The sequence below is a fragment of the Zootermopsis nevadensis genome, unplaced genomic scaffold (genome assembly GCF_977971745.1).
Source record: "Zootermopsis nevadensis isolate Lab colony 2312 unplaced genomic scaffold, Znev_1.0 Znev_ptg000012l, whole genome shotgun sequence".
Taxonomy (NCBI): Eukaryota; Metazoa; Arthropoda; class Insecta; order Blattodea; family Termopsidae; genus Zootermopsis; species Zootermopsis nevadensis.
Genome location: NW_028259144.1, coordinates 4326196 through 4347193, shown reverse-complemented (window position 1 = coordinate 4347193; position 20998 = coordinate 4326196). Strand labels below are relative to the sequence as shown.

The window sequence follows — 20998 nt, the reverse complement described above, 5'->3', positions numbered from 1 at the left end:
ATATTACCTCCATTACACCTTCTCAGATTATTATGTGCAGTTTCAAATATAATAAGCTAATGTGCAAGATTACATAGAAGAGATGACAGGAAAGCACCAATTATATAAGAACCATCAATCCAGAAGCAATTACCGTCCTGATGTCACACGCATTTCCAATCTCAGCTGCAATTTTTGACGGAAATTATATCTTGCACCAGAATTGGCTTCTTATGATGCCACAACTTCTAAAATCTTGAAGTATGAGATGTAGTGGATTTCACTTTGCTGTCACGTCAGTATTCTAGTAAACAACAACAGTGCAATGCGGTGCTGCAGTGCTATTTTACAAACCTATTCTTTGCGATACGACATCCCTGACTGGTCTCGACATTCACTTACTACCAACAAACCTAGTATACCCAAAGCTAATATTATACCACAGAGGTAGAAACTATTTTTTGGTGTATCCTGTTACTGCTGACCACCCACTTCAAAATGTCAGCACAATGTGTTGAACAGTTTCTGAGAAGAAACATGAAGATGGGTAGTAACAACCTCCCCATTATACATACATTTTATTTATACTTTGCAAAGAACACGTAGAAAGGAACACAAACTCAAAAATGATTATGTTACAATTATAAATTGTCGCACTGGAAGTGGCATAAAATAAAATATTAACGTAGGATTTGTGGTTTTCATGGCGGTGAAGCTGTCAACCGTAGTCTTCTGGGTTGCAACATTATGCGGTCTTGTTGGTGGTTCCCCAATGTTTCAGAGGAACAACGGTAACAACCTACAAGACCAGATGGTGCCACAACCCAGAAGACTGCTACTGACAAATGTTCCACTTGTGTATTTCAAAGGCTGTATATAATGAAGCTACCTGGAAATACCATGGACTCGGCAGCTGAGACAGAATCACATATGTGATATACGGGAAATATCAAGATCCATAGTTCTTGTCCTTCCGCTTCTCAGTCAACTCTTCCAACGTAAAATAACACATAAATATGGGGTATACAACATACTTCTACAAGACATAAACTAAGTGCAACATACCTGACTCTTTGCATCCCCTTTTGGAGTCTCCCTTTGTTTCGGTGGAGCACTCAACTGAGCTTTGAGGATGGGGGAGGCGGGCGCAGGAGCAACAGGCAGTGAGGCATCACCCGAACTGGCAGAACTATCAGATATGGCTTGGGGAGCTGGAGATGTGGTAGGTGGGGGAGGGGTCACTGTCTTGGTAACAATATTAAGACCCTTGCGCTGTACAGGCATTGTCGGTGAAGGCGACTGCTGCACTGGCTGGGGTGATGGCGGCTGCTGAATGGTACCGGACACTGATACAGGGACTGAGAATGGATTTGCTCGCACCTTTATACCCTCGTAGAACATCAGGCTGTTGGTTCCCGGCTGCTCCGCACTCCCACTGACAGCCATACCGCCCGGCTGCTTCTGAGGGTTGGGCCCGATGGTGCCTCCAAAGACAGACCTGGAGCATCAGATGTTAACAACAGTGTTCAAATTTAGGTTCCTTACTCCCAGTCCAAGATGGTAGGTATACACCACAACCAACATGACTTTTACAAAGATTGTACCTGACACAGCGAGGAAAATGAAGAGGAGCGATGACACCTCGGCGACCAATCTTAGCACACGCATTCAGATACTGCTTATACAGCTCTGCCTGCTCGATGCGGCAGCCAGTGGCTGGTTCAAAGGTTGCACGCAACCATGCCAGAGCAAACTGCTCATTCTCCTGCGCAGCTTGCTGGTGAGCATGCTGTTGCTGCTGATACTGCTGGGGCGTCTGTGCCGTCGTCAACGACACTGGCGTAGCTACTGCTGGCTGCGGGGCACCTATCACCACTCCTGCAAGCCATCAACACATTCTGATTGCTATAAAAGCAAAGTGGCAAGTATGAAATTTGAACTTGGGACTTTCAGCATACAAAACAGGAGTAATGCTTGGCATGGATGGAGATAATATGTTCCTCTGAAATGTTTGTATCTACCTACAAGTCAACACAGCATTGACACCCAGTACGATATCGACATAGTATGGCACAGCTTATGAAAAAGTCTTGTCTGCAACTTCTTGATCATAGTGACATGAAAGACTAAAGACTGGGTTTGTTCTTGTTATCCAAAATGGGATAATAAGAGTTCAATAAGATACTCTCTAATTTTCTAAACCTTAGCACATTCTACTTATGCAGAATGCCCGAACTCCGAAGGCACGTACATATTTGTTCTTGTAACATTCACATAAACCAGTATTTTGAATCAGCATCACAGTGCATGAGCATGTTACAATGATATCCAGCTACATAAAATAATGAAATTGTAGTGTGGGTTAACAAAATTCTACATCAATGAGTGGTCAAACCACTGCTCCTGTACAACAAGAGTGCTTTGTACTAACAAAGCTTTCTGTGCTTCAAATTTACTGGAATAGGGACAACAAAGGGAAAACAAACAAAAGGATCAATGAATGTATATGTTTCTTTTTACCTTGAAATAAAGCTGGATGTGTGGCTGCAATTCAAATGTATACTATGGATTAATATACATAAAAACATACAAAATAAATGCATGTTTTATCAGTTCCTTTTATAAATTATGGTATTCTTGTAAGTCAAAGTGGTATTAATCTAGTATAATTAATTCAAATTATTCGTAAACATATCAGTGTTCCTGGGTCTCCCTCCAATGGGGAAAGATGTGTAGGTGTTCCAACTGAGTAAACTATTCCACATTCTAGGATTCATCTCAGTTTAGAGTATGATACTTACTCTGGGGTGTTGACTGTCGCTGAGGAGTGGTGGCAGCTGGAGGACGCACAGGAGTTGATACGATGGGTGCAGGAGGGTTAGGGTTTTGAGTCCCAGCAGCCATGGCAGTAGATGTTGTGTTAGTGGTTGTTGTGGAACCTGCTTGTGTTCCAGACACGGTCTCAACCACACGCATTAGGATGCAAGCCTTTGGCCCATAGCTTTGTGCCTAGCAAATCAAAAGCAGTGTACAATATAGTTCACTGGGCTGTCACTGAATGGGCTTACAAGTTTATATATAAACTTTCCACAATTACATTATATGCCTTTGATATTATGAGACTGTAAAAGATACAAAGAATAATTAAACACTTATCTTGAGATAAAATAAATTACAAACTGTGTAAGGAGATCACAGAAGTCTTAAAAACTCTTATTGTATTTAAAAAAGTAAATTTCGTTAAAATATATAGGTTATTTCTAAGTCATTCAGGGTATTTACCTCAACTGTGATGAGTGATACCAGTGTATCAATGGCACCATGTACCCGCACGATACAATTGCAGGCACGCTCACCCAGCGACGAGAGTGAGTACAGGCACTCGAGAGTGTAGATGAGAAGCATGATGTCGTGAAGTGTGAGGAACGTGCACACCTGGTCATAGACATGTTGGTCTAGGTACCGCAACATTATATCCTCATTCTCATCCTTCTGACTCAACTTATTAAGCACCTCAAGGCACGACAGGATGACAAGCCGATCCTGGGAGTGCAGGCCACGAGACACTGAGCTCAGCATACACGCGGCCAGACGATCTGTGCCGGGATCCTCCATCAACACCTCGTGGGCAACATTGCCTAGCATGTCCAGTCCCAGCTGGTGTAGAGAATTCCATCGTGAGCCAGCACACAGCAGCAAGAAACGCAGAAATGGCCCGCTGCGAGCCAAAGTGACCACATTCTCCTCTCCAAAACTTAAGTTGCGAAGGATTGTCGCCACTTGAAGCACTCTCTGACCGACATAATCTTGCGTCCCAAACGATCTTCCCAAACAGAATAATTCCAAATCTGAGGGCTCTATCTTCAATGGAACCTTGAGCCTGCTCTCAGACATTTTATCATTTGCATCCACGTCAGCCAAAAGTCCATCTTCTCCCTCTTCGTAGAACTCGTGCCTTGACGTTTCAGTCCCCTCCACAGATTCTTCAGCGCACACATCGTCGAACAAATCTGAAACATCTACCTCCATGCTTGTAGCACTGTCCACCATTCCCTCTCTCTCCCCATCAACTATGCCAGGCAAGAGTTCCATGTCCATCTTCTCCATAATATCACTATAACTACCAGTTTTAATTTCAAGTCCATCGCTGCACCTACTACTACTTCGTGATGGTCTGTCACTGATAGAGTTGGCAGCAGCCAATCCCGCGTTACCATCAGCTTCACATACCACTTCCTTCACCTTGGGTTTTTTTGTGGGGAACAGAGTTTCATCTGCCAAGTCACACAGGTCTAAATCTGCCAGCGCATCTGGCCAAAAATGTTTCAGAGAGTGTTTCCGCAGATTCCTGTATACCTCTTCAAATAAGTCTCGCGTTGATGCTGCAGAAGAGAGAGACACTAAAATACCATTCAAAACTTAGAGTAGTAATGTGTCAAATATATCCATTATTACGGCACAATGGCTACAAGGTCGGCTGACTGAATTTACAGGAACGTATGTAAAAATCTGATGATCTTAGAAATGTTTCCATCCTATTCTCTGCCTCGCCCAATGATCATGATGTAAACAAAGAGACGAGGGAATCACCTTCCACCCACCGCACATGTGAAGGGAGATCCGTGTGCATACGTCAACCTGGTGCACATTCACAATAGTATGAAATACGAAAATAACTATCCTAGAGAAAACAGTCATCTGATCATACACGTTTGTGTTTTATGAATAACACATTGCAGTTTCCACGGCTATTTCATGATAATGACTTCCAAAATATGTTTTAAAAACTAACTTTTTATCTAAGATTTGAGGTTTTCACAGCGGTGAGTATGAAGATTTCTGTCTTCTGGGTAGTTGCGCTGTGTAGACTGGTCAATGTTAACCAACGTTTCGGAGGTCATACTGCCTCCGTCATCGGGGCGATGAATCATCGACCAGACTACACAGCGCAACTACCCAGAAGACAGAAATCTAGCTTTTTATCTTCACAATTATAACAAAATATTATAAATGTTTCACTAATGCTAATACAGTACTTCGGCTTTCCTCTGGAGGATATATTCAAAGCATGATTGTACAGCCACCAACAAATCACACGAATACAGAGCTATTAAAGCAACAAAGCACTCAGATTCTTAAAATGCCTAATGCAGAAGAGAGTTTTCCACGTAAAATGCAACCCAAATTACAACACATGAACTACCATTAAGCTGTAAAACCTCGAAACAACCTGAAAAACAGTTTTTTAAAAGAATCTGTATCCTGTGATTTATTAAAGACCCACAACTTAAATGAATGACTCTTTTTTTAGGACTGCTATACGTCCATATCTCATACCTACTATTCCACACGTGTAACAGATTGTTACTCACAATGGTTGAAGACGCCAGCATGAGCCAGTAAGAAATCAATGAGACGTGGGTACTTGTCCAATTTAAGGGTGTGTTTGCCCTCATTGGACAAAAGTGTACACACATTGAGTGCAAAATCCTGCTCATTTGGTAGTGGTGACACCAGAGACAGTGCCAAGCGATCATAATCCGATGCTCTATACAGGTCTGCTGACAGCCCATTGTATGAACGGAGAGCATCTGGAAAAAATAATTTCTTGGATTAGAAAATGTCTAAGGAACACACATTTCATTTAAAGTTAACATCATTCCTTTATGAGATCTGAGGTTCTTAATGCAGCACAGATGTCAATGGTGGTCTTCTGCCTGAAGCCTTGAAAATGGAGGCAGTATGTGCCACAACCTAGAAGACCAACAGTGACATCTTCACCGTCGTAAGTCATCTCAAGATTTCCAATTACTTCTGTATACAAACTCGCATCCCTTCGGGAATGTCTTAAACCAGTAGGTGGCACCGCTGACGTAATCTCGTTTTCCTTCAACGAGTCGCTGTCTCAGTGCGTGCCACATTCGCGCCAATTGTCCACGTGGGGCAAGGAAGTCAACACTGAGATACGCCGTCCGGCACACAGATGAACTACATTGAGGAGGGGGGGGGGGGAGGGGTGGAGTCTGGGAACCTTGGCCGTAGCAGAGGGTCGAGGACCAACCAGTAGACGTCGCATCATGCGATATATACCACCGGAAACAGAGGGTCTACACAGGAAATATCGAACGCGGACGACACTACACCGAAATTGACCAGACCCGTGGTTATCTTTTCGTGCCTACATTTTAAGTATGTAGTACAGCTTGGTGGTATCAAATTTTAACGCGGAGCGTGTGTGAACTCATTTTAAAATGGCTTGCAACATAGGATTTATGAAACTCGAAGATTCATTACCGTGTTCAATAAATTCTACCCCCTGGTCCCTTTCCCTGAGCCACGTGGATCCTGTCACCCTCACCCACCTCCTTAAAATGCGTTTTAAAAAGTACGATCATATCCCAAACTGTTTTAACTATCGATAAATACCATGAAGACATTTATATCAGTTTTCGGAAACTGTATCAGCGCCACAGCTCAGATGGCTAGGCCATTGTTTCTCACCAAAAATACCCGGATTCAATCCCTGGCGATTTAAAGTGAGATTCGTGGCAGACAAACAGTGTTTTTCCGTTTCTCCCGCTAATGATCATTCATCTATCACCGCCCCCATGAGACGTGTGACAGGCCTGACCAAGCAGTGCATTTGCATACCCTCCGTCTTCAGCTGGCCTCAGGGTAAATGTAAGTTCCTTTGTAACATTCAGCCCGACGCAATCCGACGGACTAGACTGTACTCAGCCATCCTTCAGTAAGAAAAACAAAAGACTGTTGACCACAAGCTTGAAATTGTAATTACTGATAACCAACGTCGGCTACTGCCAGTCGAGGTTTGTTGTGTATTTTATCTGAGCTTATCGGCATCTACACACACACAAGGAAGCAACGAAAACACAAGACTTAATGATAATCTTATGGTTTGTTACGTCATTTAATATTTACACACAAACAAATACAGACCGGATGTGACTATAATTACTGAGAAACGAACAAAGGTCGTTTGGAATCAAAATTAATGACAAAACACATTTGCTTGCAGACTTACGACACGAACTCGGCTTTCGAAGTTTTACTATGACGTTTTATTCATGTAAATTTATGTCACTATGAACTACAAACTCTTGTATGCATTTGGTCTATCTAACAACGTTGTCAGCAGCTCTGACTGAATGAATAATGACCTGGAAAGGATATGGAAGGAAGCGATCGTATTTTAATTCAAAGGTGCCAGCATTTACCTCCTCTTAATTAATTTAATTTTAATATCGTAACACGCAAATCCATCTTTACGTGGTGACCTACAAAGTCAGTATTATCAACTAGGGGTCCTTATGCCTAAGGAACCCGCGAGTCGAGCAGATTCTGCGGTGTACCAGGATAATGCAGTTCCTCCTCATGTTTTGTGTGTATACTCAAGGTGACAAATGGATCTGACGATACCAAATGAACCATTTTAACGCAGGTCAAACGGCGAAGCCTAATACATCAACTCCTTAAACATTAGTAATAAGAAATGGCACACCTCGGCCCATGAACCTCTGAATGAAACCGGGGGATCAATGAGTGTGAGGCGTCAGGACACGGCACTACTAAGAGAAAGAGGGGGGGGGGGAAGGGGGGGGGGTGGTCAGTGACCAGCCAACCGGCCACGAGGACGCACCACACACACACACACACACATACACATACGACGAGAGGGGGGAGACGTCCGTGACGTCATAACCTCTTCTGGCTTGCCTTGCTAGACTAGAGATTGCGTAAATGTTTCATGCATGCGTTCAGTCACACCTGTTCAAATGGTCTACGTTGACCCCGACCCGGAAGTCAAAGTACGGATAAACGCCGATCTCAGGACTCGCTCCGGAATGTCGGCACATCGAATTATCCTTGTCCTTCTTCGGTAAGTAAAGTAAAGTTTGTCCCACTATACGCCATGTAGGCACTTGGGGGGAGTGGGTGTATAGCTCCTCTCTTCCTTGACCTCGGCACTAGATGGGGGTGAGTGGTCAGCATCACGCCCCGGCCGGCTTTACCCCCGGGAAAGGACCCCGGTACCCATTGTAGAGGAGGCTGGGTGGGCCCCAGAGCCGGTCTGGACGCAGAGGAAAAATCCTCTGCCCCCGTCGGGGATCGAACCCCGGCCGTCCAGCCCGTAGCTAGTCACTATACTGACTGAGCTATCCCGGTTTCCTTGCAAACTCTTGTACTCCCACGCTCAGTCGATAACAGACGTCGTCACCTCAGAAAGATAATAATTTCGCTGTGTCGAAGCTTTGAAGGTAGTCGTAGTATTGACAACGATTTTAAACTTAAAATTATTAAGATATTGAAGCGTACATCGAAAGCAGAAGAAGGTTTCAGAAATGTCTCGCGCAGCTTAAGAGGCGTGGATTCAGAAGAACTGTTCGCGTGTTATCACTCCGTTGTGGCGGACGTACGTCAATTGGCGGCCAGCGACACAAAACTGTAAACACAAATGTTTCGTTCCAAACTTGTTAAGTGCAAATTGTAATGGCAGTTCAATCCGATTTCAATTTAAATCAAGGAGAAAATCGGTCACAGTAGCCGCAAGGCGTAAGACATGCAGTCTTTTCCCGCTAGAATACTGGGATCCTAGGTTCGAATCCAGCCTTGGACACAAACCATTTGTTCACGATTTTCACGTAATTTCAAATACGATTCGGAGATCAATAAGGGGCACTTAACATGGCTTTCCGCAAAAGTAAGTGCCTGGGAGGGATACTCCCGTGCGGATAACGGGACAGAAGTTGAGTACGACAAACGAAGATATCTCCCCGAGGCTTTTATGTGGGCTCCCACGTGCAGTAAGATTCTTTAAAGATTTGTGACAATGACCGATTCATCACAAAAACACAATGTTGGGTATTGTCCATTGTCCAAATTACAGTTAATGCACGACGTTTCGGGAGTAAAACTATCTCCCGACGAGTCGTGTATGTCAAACATAATTTTGCCCCAGCGCGCTGCACGGCCACCCGCACTGCACCAACGAGGATCGCGAATACAAGTCAACATTTTCATTTTCGACTTTTCAAAGTGATCCGGTTTAAGCTTGTTCTTCTCAACGCATAAGGACACTGGCCACTTCTTCTCTGCATAAATTTTTATTTAGCGGCGGTGCGATACAATGTAGCCACAACTGCCAATCAATAACGCAAATATCGATGGGCTCGCCCGCAGGGGCAAGTCAATCCACATGACATACGACGGTGACACTGCGTGTGACACAGCCAGCGAAATACCATTAAGGGACTGGAGTGGTTCTTAGAACAAACAGCGACTTAATCCCTAAACAGAAAGGCACAATTTATTCTTTTTAACGGAGACGTCTTGCTTTCTTTGAGGTACGAACTGAATTTTTAAATAAAACAAACGTGTTTCATGCTTCAAAAAGCTATGCTTCCTTTTAGGGCCTAACATTCTCCTCAGTAGCCTATTCTGTTCTCAGACGCCAAGGAATGTTCCTCCATTGACGTGAGAGACCACGTTTCACACCCATAAAAAACTCGGTAAAATTAAACTGTATTCCACGAATAATTTACAATATGATATTAACACAAGAAAGACTGCCACGCTGGCCTTGTAATCCTGGGGTCTCGGGTTCGATTCCCGGCGGTGCCCGAATTTATAACTTGTGTTGGGCAAGGCCGTGGTCTAGGCAACACGGAGTTTTCCTCCGGGGGCTTCCCCGGTTTCTCCGTGGCATTCCAACAATTACTCCATTCACACACAGAAGAAGGCAATGGCAAACCACTTCTGGATCATTGCCAAGAACGTATATGAACAGGTCCCAGTCCGAGAAAAGGATGGAAGGATCCTGTTCATATGGACCTGTCGTCAGACAGAACACTGAAAATAAAAAACACAAGAAAATATGCTACGAGCTTTGATTGCGATCTCCCTGATGATGGAGGCAGTAAATACACCCGAAACATCAGTCAGTTTCAGACTACGCAGTAGGTAACCATACTGAAAACGAATGAACGGGGTCTCGAATAGCCAACAGAGCTCGTACTTCACCTCCGTTTCAATAAATTTTGGAAACCTCACGATAAACTTTTTTCTGCGGGCTTTATCGATGTATTTTTGATGCTGCATTATTTGAGTCGCGACTTCAGGGTGTATAAATAGTCAGAAAGGTGGTTTATGCGACACGACACCGGACGGTGTCTGTCAATAAAGTAAAATGGCACAGTGCCAAATTGTCAATTCGGAGCTGTACATCGGGGCTCTGGTCTCCCTTCCTTCAGTCGTCCTCGGAGCAGATGCTGATTATTTATGAAGCAGTTCTAATGTTGGAGTTATCTTGGGCCATGAGGCGGGGATGCAGTTCTACAGGATTCGATTCGAACATTTTCTTTCCATCCCTTCTTTGAACGAGGTGGGAGATTATTATTTTATTTATACTTTGTGCTCGGGTCTCCAGCTAAAATTATCTAACAAATTTGATTTTTCTTCTCTCGCTTGTGTTCCACGTGTGAGTTCTTGGGAGCAGCGCTCTTTTCCCCTAGATCAGACCGGTTTTCAAAGCTGATTCCGTAACACATGCAGTGCGTGTAGTCGAGCCACCTTTGTGCAGGGAACAGCCAATTCATCTTCATGGCGTGTGTCTGGCAAGGAAGGTTTTATCTTTTACCTAAGTTTACGGCGCTAGAAGTCTGTCTTCTAGCCCAGTGGTATTCAACCTGGGGTACGCGTACTCCCCTGGGGGTAAGCGAAGACATCTTAGGGGGTACGTGAAATTTAAAAAAAATATTATTTTATGATAAACACTGAATAATCAGTAATTTATTTATTTTATTTTAGATGTAGATTATATACTAAGTATAACTTGAATTATACACTTTTGGGGGTACAAAGTTGAAGATAAATTATATCTGGGGGTATTTATTTATTTTTTATTTAGTGTTCTGTCTGACGATAGGTCCATATGAACAGGATCCTTCCATCCTCTTCTCGGACTGGGACCTGTTCATATACGTTCTTGCCATTGCCTTCTTCTGTGTGTGAATGGGATGCCACGGAGAAACCGGGGAAGCCCCCGGAGGAAAACTCCGTGTTGCCTAGACCACGGCCTTGCCCAACACAAGTTATAAATTCGGGCACCACCGGGAATCGAACCTGAGACCCCAGGATTACAAGGCCAGCGTTCTAACCGCTGGGGGTACGCGAACAAAAAAGATTGAATACCACTGTTCTAGCCTCCTACCCAATCGGTGTCGGGGTTCTGTCATTAGTGGTAAAGCTCACATTCATCTAGTACCGAGATCAGGAATGCGTAGAGCTATACCTCCACTCCTCAATACGCCTGCTTGGCGAGATGCTCACATTACGCAACAGGGACAACTTTACATCAACAGTACTAATAATTTCGAAAGTTAGTAATTTATAAAGGATGTCATTGGGCATGAAGGTAATTACGTATTTCCGTGATATTGCGTTGTATTTAATATTTGATTCATGATTGACCAGCTTATAAGTGAAGCAGAATACATACGTGTGTACTTCTAAGCAAATACAATTTATCTCTACAAATATTTACTTACGACGCTATCAATAACTTAGACTGAGGCGTGCAATGATGCAATGATTGGTGAATTGGGACGGATAAGAAAGGAAGCGGTCGTGGTCTCACGTGAGACATACGGAAGTAATTTATCTGGAGAGACTGAGAGAAATCACGAAAAACGTCAGACATGATGTCCGTCTCCGGTGGAACTCCCTAACACGAAGCACTAACCCAGGGGTGGCCAACCCAAATGATCTTTCAGGCCACTTTGGAAATGCATCATAACTCCGCGGGCCACATATAAAATTATATATCCCCATATTAGATTTAGATACACTATAGACATTTTTTTGGAGTGAAACATAATGAGTTATTATTATTGTGTTTACTATTATTCTTACATGTAAACATAGATAATATAATAATAATGATACTAAGCGTACATTGTAAAGAAATATATAGCACTAAAAATTAAATATAAAAAATATATAAATATGAATGAAATAAAAATAATGAAATCATGAGTTCGCAGAATATAGTTTAATTATTCTGCGAACTCATAACTGTAAACTCATGAATAAAACAGGCAATATCTGTCATATATTCGCAAGAATATTATTTTAAAATCAAAGTTAATTTTTTCTCATAATTTCGACAGATAATTTTTGAATATATGGATGCACAAATAATGTATTTTTTTAATACATTGGTTTTCACTACTTTGGCCATTATAAAATAAATATATTTTGTAAAAGTGTGATGAATCTCGCGGGCCGGAAAAATGTTCAAGGCGGGCCACATGCGGCCCGCGGGTTGGTCGCCCCTGCACTAACCATTCGGCTGAGACCAGGCCTTCTCTAAATGCTACGAATGCAGATATATTTTGTAAACATCGTGGCATAACACCGCAGAAGTTAGTTAATTTAAACGCTGGTCAGCTGTACAAAGAGTTCACCTTTTATTACCCTGTTTTAAAGTGTTTCCTTTTGCGTACAGGTCGAACGAAATGCGAACGACTTCCGGAATCGGAAATGACGATTCTGTCATCATCTTCAGACAAATGGCGGAATATTTATAATATTTATTTAAATTGTCAGCGTTAACAAAGCAAGAGGGTTCATGGAAGGAAAAAGGATTACAAGAAATAAGCCGACAGAAGAAAAAAAATGAAAAAATACAGATGGAAAGGAGAAAGACTGTTGGCACAAGAAACTTGTCACTCGCGCTCATTTTATGCGAAGGTGTGAGGCAGGAAACTGAGGAGAATCAGCGAACAACGTTCAACAGGCTGCAGTCACAGACCTGGCACCGTGACTCTGCCAGCAGCCAAGGTGACCCTTCAAAGCTGTTTCTGCACGGGACGAGATGAAAGCCGGTACACTCATATAAGTTGTTCTTTTTGTAAATCTATCCGAAGGCGTTTTATCCTCCAATAGCATCTTCATTTGCATTTAGCTGTGCGCCATGATTGCTACTCCGTATAAACCCTGTCGCCTTATTGTCCTAATTCGTGTTCAGATATTTTAGGTGAATCTGAAGATGGCTGCCTTCTGGGTTGTTGTTGACGATGATGATGATGGCAGCAGGAACCTCTGAAAGCCATCTTCATGGTTATTCATTCAGCTGGTCAATATACCCGTATTCACGTTTGTGGAACACAGAAGCGTATGTCGTTAATCGAATTAAATTCTGCGGTGGCTTACTACTTGCTCAATCACAAGGAAACTGATCAATACTCATCACCGTCACTCACTTTCTCGCCAACGCGTTTAAGTCTCTGAGACCACTTGCATGGCGTAAAATTATGACTGTACAAATATATCTGAAGACATACACGGTCTCCCCAAAAATGTATACACACAACCATTACACGTCAGAATTGTGTATACTTTTGGGACAACCTGTACAGTCTTACATAATTATTCTTTAATAATAAACTAACTCCATGGAACAGAGCAGTTCTTGAGAAGATAATGATAGCCTACACTCGGCTAGGCAAGAAATCCCCCTCTGCTTATAAAACCCTACACCTTGTAATTGTGTTCACAGAAAACAGCCAGCCGCTCATATTCCAAGCCAGATAAATCCAATACACCAACCAACCATCTTCTTTTACTTGACATCAGTTTTAATGTCACAATCTTCCACCTAGGCACAGGCCTTCCGAGGGATTTCTTCCCTTCAGGCCGTCAAACCCAACATTTGTACGCGTTTATATTTTTAATAATTCAAATGTTAATACTACACACATTTTAGGAATCTTCAAATTATATCACAAATTTCTACCGTGCATATGCGTATGTATACACAGACTACATACGCATTTCAGAATCATAATATTAAAAATGTCTGGAGAAAACTGACTCAGCATTAAAACGGGGAGCAACTGTTTCTCCGTGATCAAGGGTTTCATGAAGGGGAACCAGACAAATACGGTAATCGAAAATCTACCGAACAATTCACGAGATTCGATCTAAAACGCATGCTTTACAGTAGACAGACACTCCTCTGAATATCGATGAGGATAAGAAATAATCGACATAAATCGTGGATGAAATACGAGTTATTCCTTTTTAGGCATTCGGGGATAGGGCAATACGCGCTGGAAGGCTCGGATCGTCGTAACTGGGCACATGCAGTGACTGAGGGCACCTGGCTTCATTTTGCATCGCCTAGGTCAGGGGTCAGCACCTTATAAGGGGCAAAGATTAAAATTCTTAGAAAACAACCCATGAAGAGCACCGTTATACAGCCCCTCCCGTCCTCAACTTATGCGAGAAAAACGTTTTACGCCACTATCTCTGTATCAGTTTATATATTTTATTTTTTCATAACCTATTCGAAGACACTAGTACTTCTGGACATATCGGGACACTCACTCCTACATCTTTGGCCGATATGTACATCTAATAACATTTAAGAAAAACAACACCTTCACCCAAAAATGGAAAAACAAACATAATGAAACATCACCAAAAAACTACAGAAATCATAATTGAGTTTTAAGTTCTTAGATATATTTTACACCTGATGATGGTTTTATAAAAACCGAAACATGTTGTGTAAATGTTCCGAAATGTAAATCGATCAATCGATATGGAACATGAATGATATTTTATTATCTTAATTATAAGAAATTTTAAATAAATTATATTGTGATCAGACGGATTAAAATAAATAATTGTTATATTTTATTTTATTTATGCAAGCCGATAGAATACAATAAGGATATAACCTCTTTCTCTGAAACTCTGACTATTCAATTACGGCATCACATACATTCAATGCAATAATTGGTTATTTACATTCTCTATGATCGTAAAACATCTGAAAGTAATTTTGTAATATAAATACACATCGCGATGAATTATGACGTGGTGAACACAATAACCAAATAATGAACATGTATAAACTAACATGGTATGCATTAATGAGTCGATTCAAAATAGCGTTTGTCACAGAGCGGCAGGCGTAGGCGACCGCCACTGTCGTTAGGCAACAAGTCTCACACAGCTGTGTTGCGTGCGCCATAATAAGCGAGTTCAATTTCGCCCAAGACGTGTCTCTGCCTCATAAGCAATATGGCGAGGCCGCATAGCAGAGCATTATGTTGAATGAATTGTTCAGTTTCTCGCCACATTAAAAAGCGACGTCACCACTGAGCTTCAAGTGGTTTTCCTTGGAGTACAGGATATTCGCTGAGACAAGAGCATCTTCAAGGCCACAACACGAAATCGTAGCAAACATTCGCACTTTTTTCTATGTTGATCCATCAAAAGATGTCACATTCCACACCAGTTCTCGATCTAATAAATAGTGAAGCCAAAAATTGAACACAAGATTACAATCAATGTACCATTATTCAGTTAGCCGGCACCTACACTGACAGACGAATCCAAACCACACCCTCTAATCCTACTTCCGTAAGATCTGTTTTAAAATTATCCTCCCTTATACGCCTTTCGTCGGTATGCGCCATAATTAATGTCTCGTGTAGTACGTCCAACACCAAAGAGCTTGAATTCATTCATGGAGAAAAGTAACGCAACACGAAAGAAAGTTAGCTAATGAAGGCTTTTAACGTTCACGATGTCTAGACGTCTGTATGTTTATTGGACAGGACCACACAAAACGAGTTCATGGCAAACCTGTCCTTTAAAATAATAATTTTAAACTTGAGCCAAAATCGAAAATATACACAATTTCTCTTTAATCAAACGAACAAGTAATCTTTTTAATTTGTTACCATACGCACAAGCATTTTTGTACGTTTTTGGGGCGTCGAGATAAAAAATAAAAAATAAAAGACGGTACAGTAAATTTCGTCATATTTTTACTCCGACACTGAAGTATAAAATGAAATAAAAACCTGAGGACGCCCAATCGTCAGTGAACACTAGGTTGAAAAACACTATTCTAGATCAGTGGTATTCAACCTTTTTTTGTTCGCGTACCCCCAGATATAATTTCTCTTCAACTCTGTACCCCCAAAGTTGTTGGTGTATAATTCAAGTTATACATAGTATATAATCTACATCTAAAATAAATTAAATAAATTACATTACTGATTATTCAGTGTTTATCACAAAATAATTTATTTTTTTAAATTCCACGTACCCCCTAATATGTCTTCGCGTACCGTCGGGGGTACGTGTACCCCAGGTTGAATACCACTGTTCTAGACAACACAAACCTCAGAAAGCTAAACGTAATTTGTGACGAAAAATAGAGCATAGCACAGCAGAGTGTTTTGAGAGAGATTACCCATATTAACCACCGATAGGCTTCGCGTATACCTGTCCCGGCAAAAGATCTCTTTTAAAATGAAACCGTCTCCAATAATATCACAAGACGTTGCGCGCAGGAGCCCAGAGACGGTGGACAACGAGGGCTTCCAGGTCGGCCGGCAGCGTACCGTTCGTTGTGCGGACCGGATACGAAGCTATCGCAATTGACCAACACCTCAACACAGATCCTCTCGAGGATACAGCGGATGTCATCATCCGCGAAGTGACTACCTATCGGGACAACGTACAAGTAGCTGACAGGTTGAAATCCCGGGCACGTCTGACTTTTCACGTTGAGCGCTGTACCACATTTCTCGCGATTTTAATTGCGAAACTGGGACTTGAGTTTCTCAGGGCAATGAGCACGAAGACCGCTGTCTTCTAGGTTGTAGCGCCGTGCAGTCAGGTAGACGTTTGCCAACGTTTCAGAGGTCGCTGGTAAACTTCTATCAGACCACATGGCGCTACAACCCAGAAGAGAGCCATCTTAACTACGCGTGTCGTGTTGCGATTGCGCACAAAATGTTCACGGGGCCCCCACCACCCAATTTTCATCGGGATTCGGCTAACACTTTTGAAAAAGTCACTCCCCACCTGCAGATACTCTGTACCACACAAAATGAGACCAGAGGAAAATGCCGCTCCGAAGAAATACTACGCAGTTTGGTTAAATGCAGCAACAAAGAGAAATCGGTTGTTTCTCCGTAGTTGGGGGGCGGCAAATCTGCAGGAAGACTTAGTCGATAACTCTGCTCGGCGGGCAGGTGGGACAAGACAGGGCAAGCGCAGAGAGTATCCTAGATCTATACGCGATGTCAGGTCCCTTTCCAGCTTGGGCGTAGTGTTGTGCAGCGACGCACTTTTAACATCGGATCAAATGACGTCAGAGCAAAGCGCACAAAACTTTCTGAATTTGTAAAACGTGTACTACACTACCATACATGTGGCCAGGATACAGGAAGTACGTACTAACGATAATTCTTGTCGTCAGTTTGACGTCCGCATAACCTAACCAACCACAGTCCATGGGGAAAATGACCTCGAGGATGCAACAGCCGCTTAGCTGATTCAAAAATTACCGGCCTTTTATGGACTCCAAAGGATCATGTTAACAACAGTCCGCTACTGGTCTCTATCCTCATCCAGATGAATCAATGGCCTCCCAACCGATTTAAGTTCGATTCATTTTAATAATATCATCTCATATTCACCCAGGTCTTTCCAGCGATCTGACATCCAGATAATCTGAGCTAAGTGGACGAACACTATGTAGCTGGTAAGCCAACCGAAGTTCACAAACGAAAGATTTCTCGACAGCATCAAGTCGCTGTTAATGAGATTGCTTAACCACAGCAAATAATTTCTCACAGACAGAATAACATGTAACAGCCGCGTGGTCAGTAATCCTACTTCGTATTCTGCGGGTCCCGGTTTCAAATACCGGCCGGGAGATCGTCTATCATGACTGAAGTTTATCGTTGTTTAACTCTGTTCTTCCAGAGGGGCACGCCAGCTTCCTTCGACATCCTTCTGAGTTCATTATTATTAATTGTACAACAGTCTAACCAACTGCAAGCGCTGTTAAATAAACGAAAAATAAATAAATTCAAAATCAATGTCGGATTGAAGAGGTCCATACAAGACTTGCAGCTTATTTGCATAAAAGCATAAACAGTAAAGTCCAGAGGATCAGAAAACGTGGCGAATGCGTTACAAAGTTGGAAAGTGAATGTGTGTCGTTCCCGGGGAAACTGTCATGGAGCCTCTGTAAAATAACAGGCAAGAGTTGAGAGGTCAAACCACGAATCAGAGTTCAGTGCTGGGCAGCGGTGGCTGTGTATTGATTGCCCAGAGTTGCGCTGTTGGTTGTGACGCACCAGGAACAAGTCAGCGGCATCTTCACGTCACTTCAGTTCCCTGGCTATGTGGCGTGCTGACGACGTACGAGTACAACAAACACTACCACGAGGGCTGCTCCCGGCTCATAGTACGCCACGTATTTCGTTACCAAGAAGCCACAGCTCAGGTGGGTTAGTCACCGACTTCTCCCTGCGGAAACCAGGGTTCAATGCCAGGTCAATAGTTACGGAGGACAAAGTGACACTGGGACAGATTTTCTCAGAGTCATTCCGCTTACCCTCGTCAACATCATTCCATCTCTGCTCCATTTTAACACCATCTGGGAGATGGACAAGGGCGTTCTTTCCGTCAACATTATTTTGTTAATCGTTTCATTTCCAGTCAAATAACCACTCACAATACGATGATTAATAACCTGAAAGGACAGTAGACGCGAGCTAATTCTTCAGGCATTCGTCTGAGAGAACGATTAGTTTAGGAGTCAGAAAACGTGCAAGCTCTGTTCTTTTCAGTGTCCCTAGTTCGTCAATGGCGACAACACCTAGAATTTTTCGCTTTTCCCCTGCCCTTACGTGAACTGTTCAACACAGATATAGGGTGGGTTCACTTGCACGTTTTGATCGCGTGCTCTGTCCACAAAATCAAAAGGTACAAGGAAGGCCGCTGACGTTTCTACATCATTACACAGCATTTCTCTCTAACAGGGAAGGAAAAACGTCACTCATGCTCTACAGACAATGCTACTGACCCCACACAAATTGCGTCCTAAGGTCAGGCGTCGTGATACATCCCAAACGAACAAAATATACAAATTACAAAATATTACACGGAAAATCCTTTTTTGCAGTGAAGGCCTACGAGAAAGACAATCACAAAGAAGGTATTCAGGAAAGACAGTACACCAAGCTCCTGTCAGCAATACAGCCGAATCCGCCACTGCCACGTGACCTCCAATACCCCGGCAATCACGACGATATTTGTAGCGGTGGCAGCGACCGGAATTACACCAGAGCGACGACGGCTACAAGGCAGACAACGTCTGAGATGCCTCGACCTTCCACACGGCACAACGCCGTCACGAATTTCCATACACACGAGAAGTAACCATTTCCTCGGCGTCCAATCGCACCACACAGAAAGTTGTTACAGCCTGGCATTAATTTCGATTATCCTTCCAGGCTAGGACGAGAGTCGGGATGGGTCAGTCGGTAAACCGGATACAGATTCGATTCTCGCCAAGCGCAGATATCGTTCTCGTCACCCACATAACTGACTCTGGGGACAATCTATCAAACGGGGTACTGGAGGTCCCTTTCCTGAGGGCAGGGCAACTTCACCTTCGAGGCTACTAGAAGACTTCAAAATTGTCCACGACCATACAACTTCATTTCACCACGCCAGCCCGAGACCAAAAACTTCTCCACAGCACTTACGTAACACCGCCTAGATTTCTAACACAAATGGATACAAACTACCATAAAACTTAAGTCGCTTCCTGCAGATCTGTGATTTTTAACCTCTGCGGTGCTTATCCTCCTCAGGGTTAAACAATAAACCTGAAGATTTCATACGCCAAAGAGGTCGAGAACAACTGCGCTGGACAGAAAAAAAAACTATTATTTAACAGAGACGTGTAGCTGGCCAGTCCAGTACCCCATGAAATACGTAAAACTATCCCTCAAGGGGTAATTATACCCAGGTTAAGAACCAGTGTTCCAGCTGAACACCTCGTAATGTATCTTGCACCACGAAGCAGACGACAACTGCTTCTTCCTACATGAATTTAAGCACACGAGGTTACAAGTTTCCGAGAACGAACTCCGTTTCTGTACAAGTGGCAATGTCTGGTTAGCATGCAGAAACCTGACTGTCCCTCATTACTGGTTTCAGCAGTATAAACGTCGAATAGCCGCAAAAGAAGTGATGACGAGTCTGCAGACGTCATGATCGCGACTGTTTTTTCTCCTACGGTCATAAAAACATTTTACTACTGACTGGGTTAGATGTTTTGCCCAATATTTTTACCATGGCGAGTCAGTATTTCCGTTTCTCTCTCAGAGCACAGCCAACATTTCAAGCGATGCGAAAGAAAATTTGCTGAGGCCATCACAGAACGTACCCGCAACTCACCAGCTTTCCTGTGCAGAGAATCTTCCTTTCATCGCAACATGTGACACATGCTTCGAGCAGAGACGAATTGTCCTGACCTGTCCAGGGGGAAACTAGTGTCTGAAAAATTAAAACGTGTTATTCTGCCTGTAACCTACTTGGCTACGGGAACGGAGGCCGATTTTCTGGCCAATCGAGGCATCCTCACACAGTAAACTCTGCTTTGCATTTCTTAAACTCTTGAAGCACGAAGTTCATCTAGACATAAATTATATATGCGTCTTCATTGGGAAAAAAAAATAATTAAAGCTGTTTAAGGGTGATCGCTGCTTATTAAGGCCACACTCTGGACAAAATACAGAGTTATCGAGTGTTAAAAAAGATGGTGCATATAGTTACCAGTCATTTCCGGAAACGCGACCTCCCATTTCGAGCACAGTATCATGCGGATCATGACTCCATACCGGAATATTAACTCTTGTCCAACTATTCAACAGCCGTCAGTAGACTGTTGTAAAATAAATTAAGCAAAAATGGAATATCGAACATTTGTGTGAACATATTTACACGTCAAAGCAATAAGCATGATTGTTTCTACTTCTGGAAAGAAAAAATAGCACTAACCCACGACGAAAGGCACCTTACCAGCAATTTTCGAAATTCCAGAAGTTAATGACCTAATGCAATGCATTACACAGGACATTTAACATTTGCAGAGGGCGGGGGCGGAAGGGAG

The 20998-nt window shown here is 42.8% G+C and overlaps 1 protein-coding gene and 1 long non-coding RNA gene across 9 annotated transcripts in view; one reads left to right on the top strand and one right to left on the bottom strand.

Moving 5' to 3' along the window:
* Nucleotides 1-20998, bottom strand: part of Bap170 (Brahma associated protein 170kD) — an 81074-nt gene that overhangs the window by 17666 nt on the left and 42410 nt on the right. For 6 of the 8 annotated variants that reach the window (XM_022069767.2, XM_022069769.2, XM_087347653.1 and 3 more), the window contains exons 5-9: nucleotides 5352-5570; nucleotides 3262-4361; nucleotides 2781-2988; nucleotides 1584-1857; nucleotides 1045-1477 (exon numbers count right to left, since the gene is read on the bottom strand). In XM_022069767.2, coding sequence (XP_021925459.1) covers nucleotides 1045-1477; nucleotides 1584-1857; nucleotides 2781-2988; nucleotides 3262-4361; nucleotides 5352-5570 — 2234 coding nt within the window. The remainder of the gene's footprint in view (nucleotides 1-1044; nucleotides 1478-1583; nucleotides 1858-2780; nucleotides 2989-3261; nucleotides 4362-5351; nucleotides 5571-20998) is intronic. The other 2 variants (XM_087347655.1, XM_087347656.1) reach the window with 1 other exon arrangement.
* On the top strand, nucleotides 10226-13925 carry LOC110832626 (uncharacterized). Its single transcript, XR_002543972.2, has 2 exons — nucleotides 10226-10378; nucleotides 12503-13925. It is a non-coding gene; the product is annotated as an uncharacterized LOC110832626 (long non-coding RNA).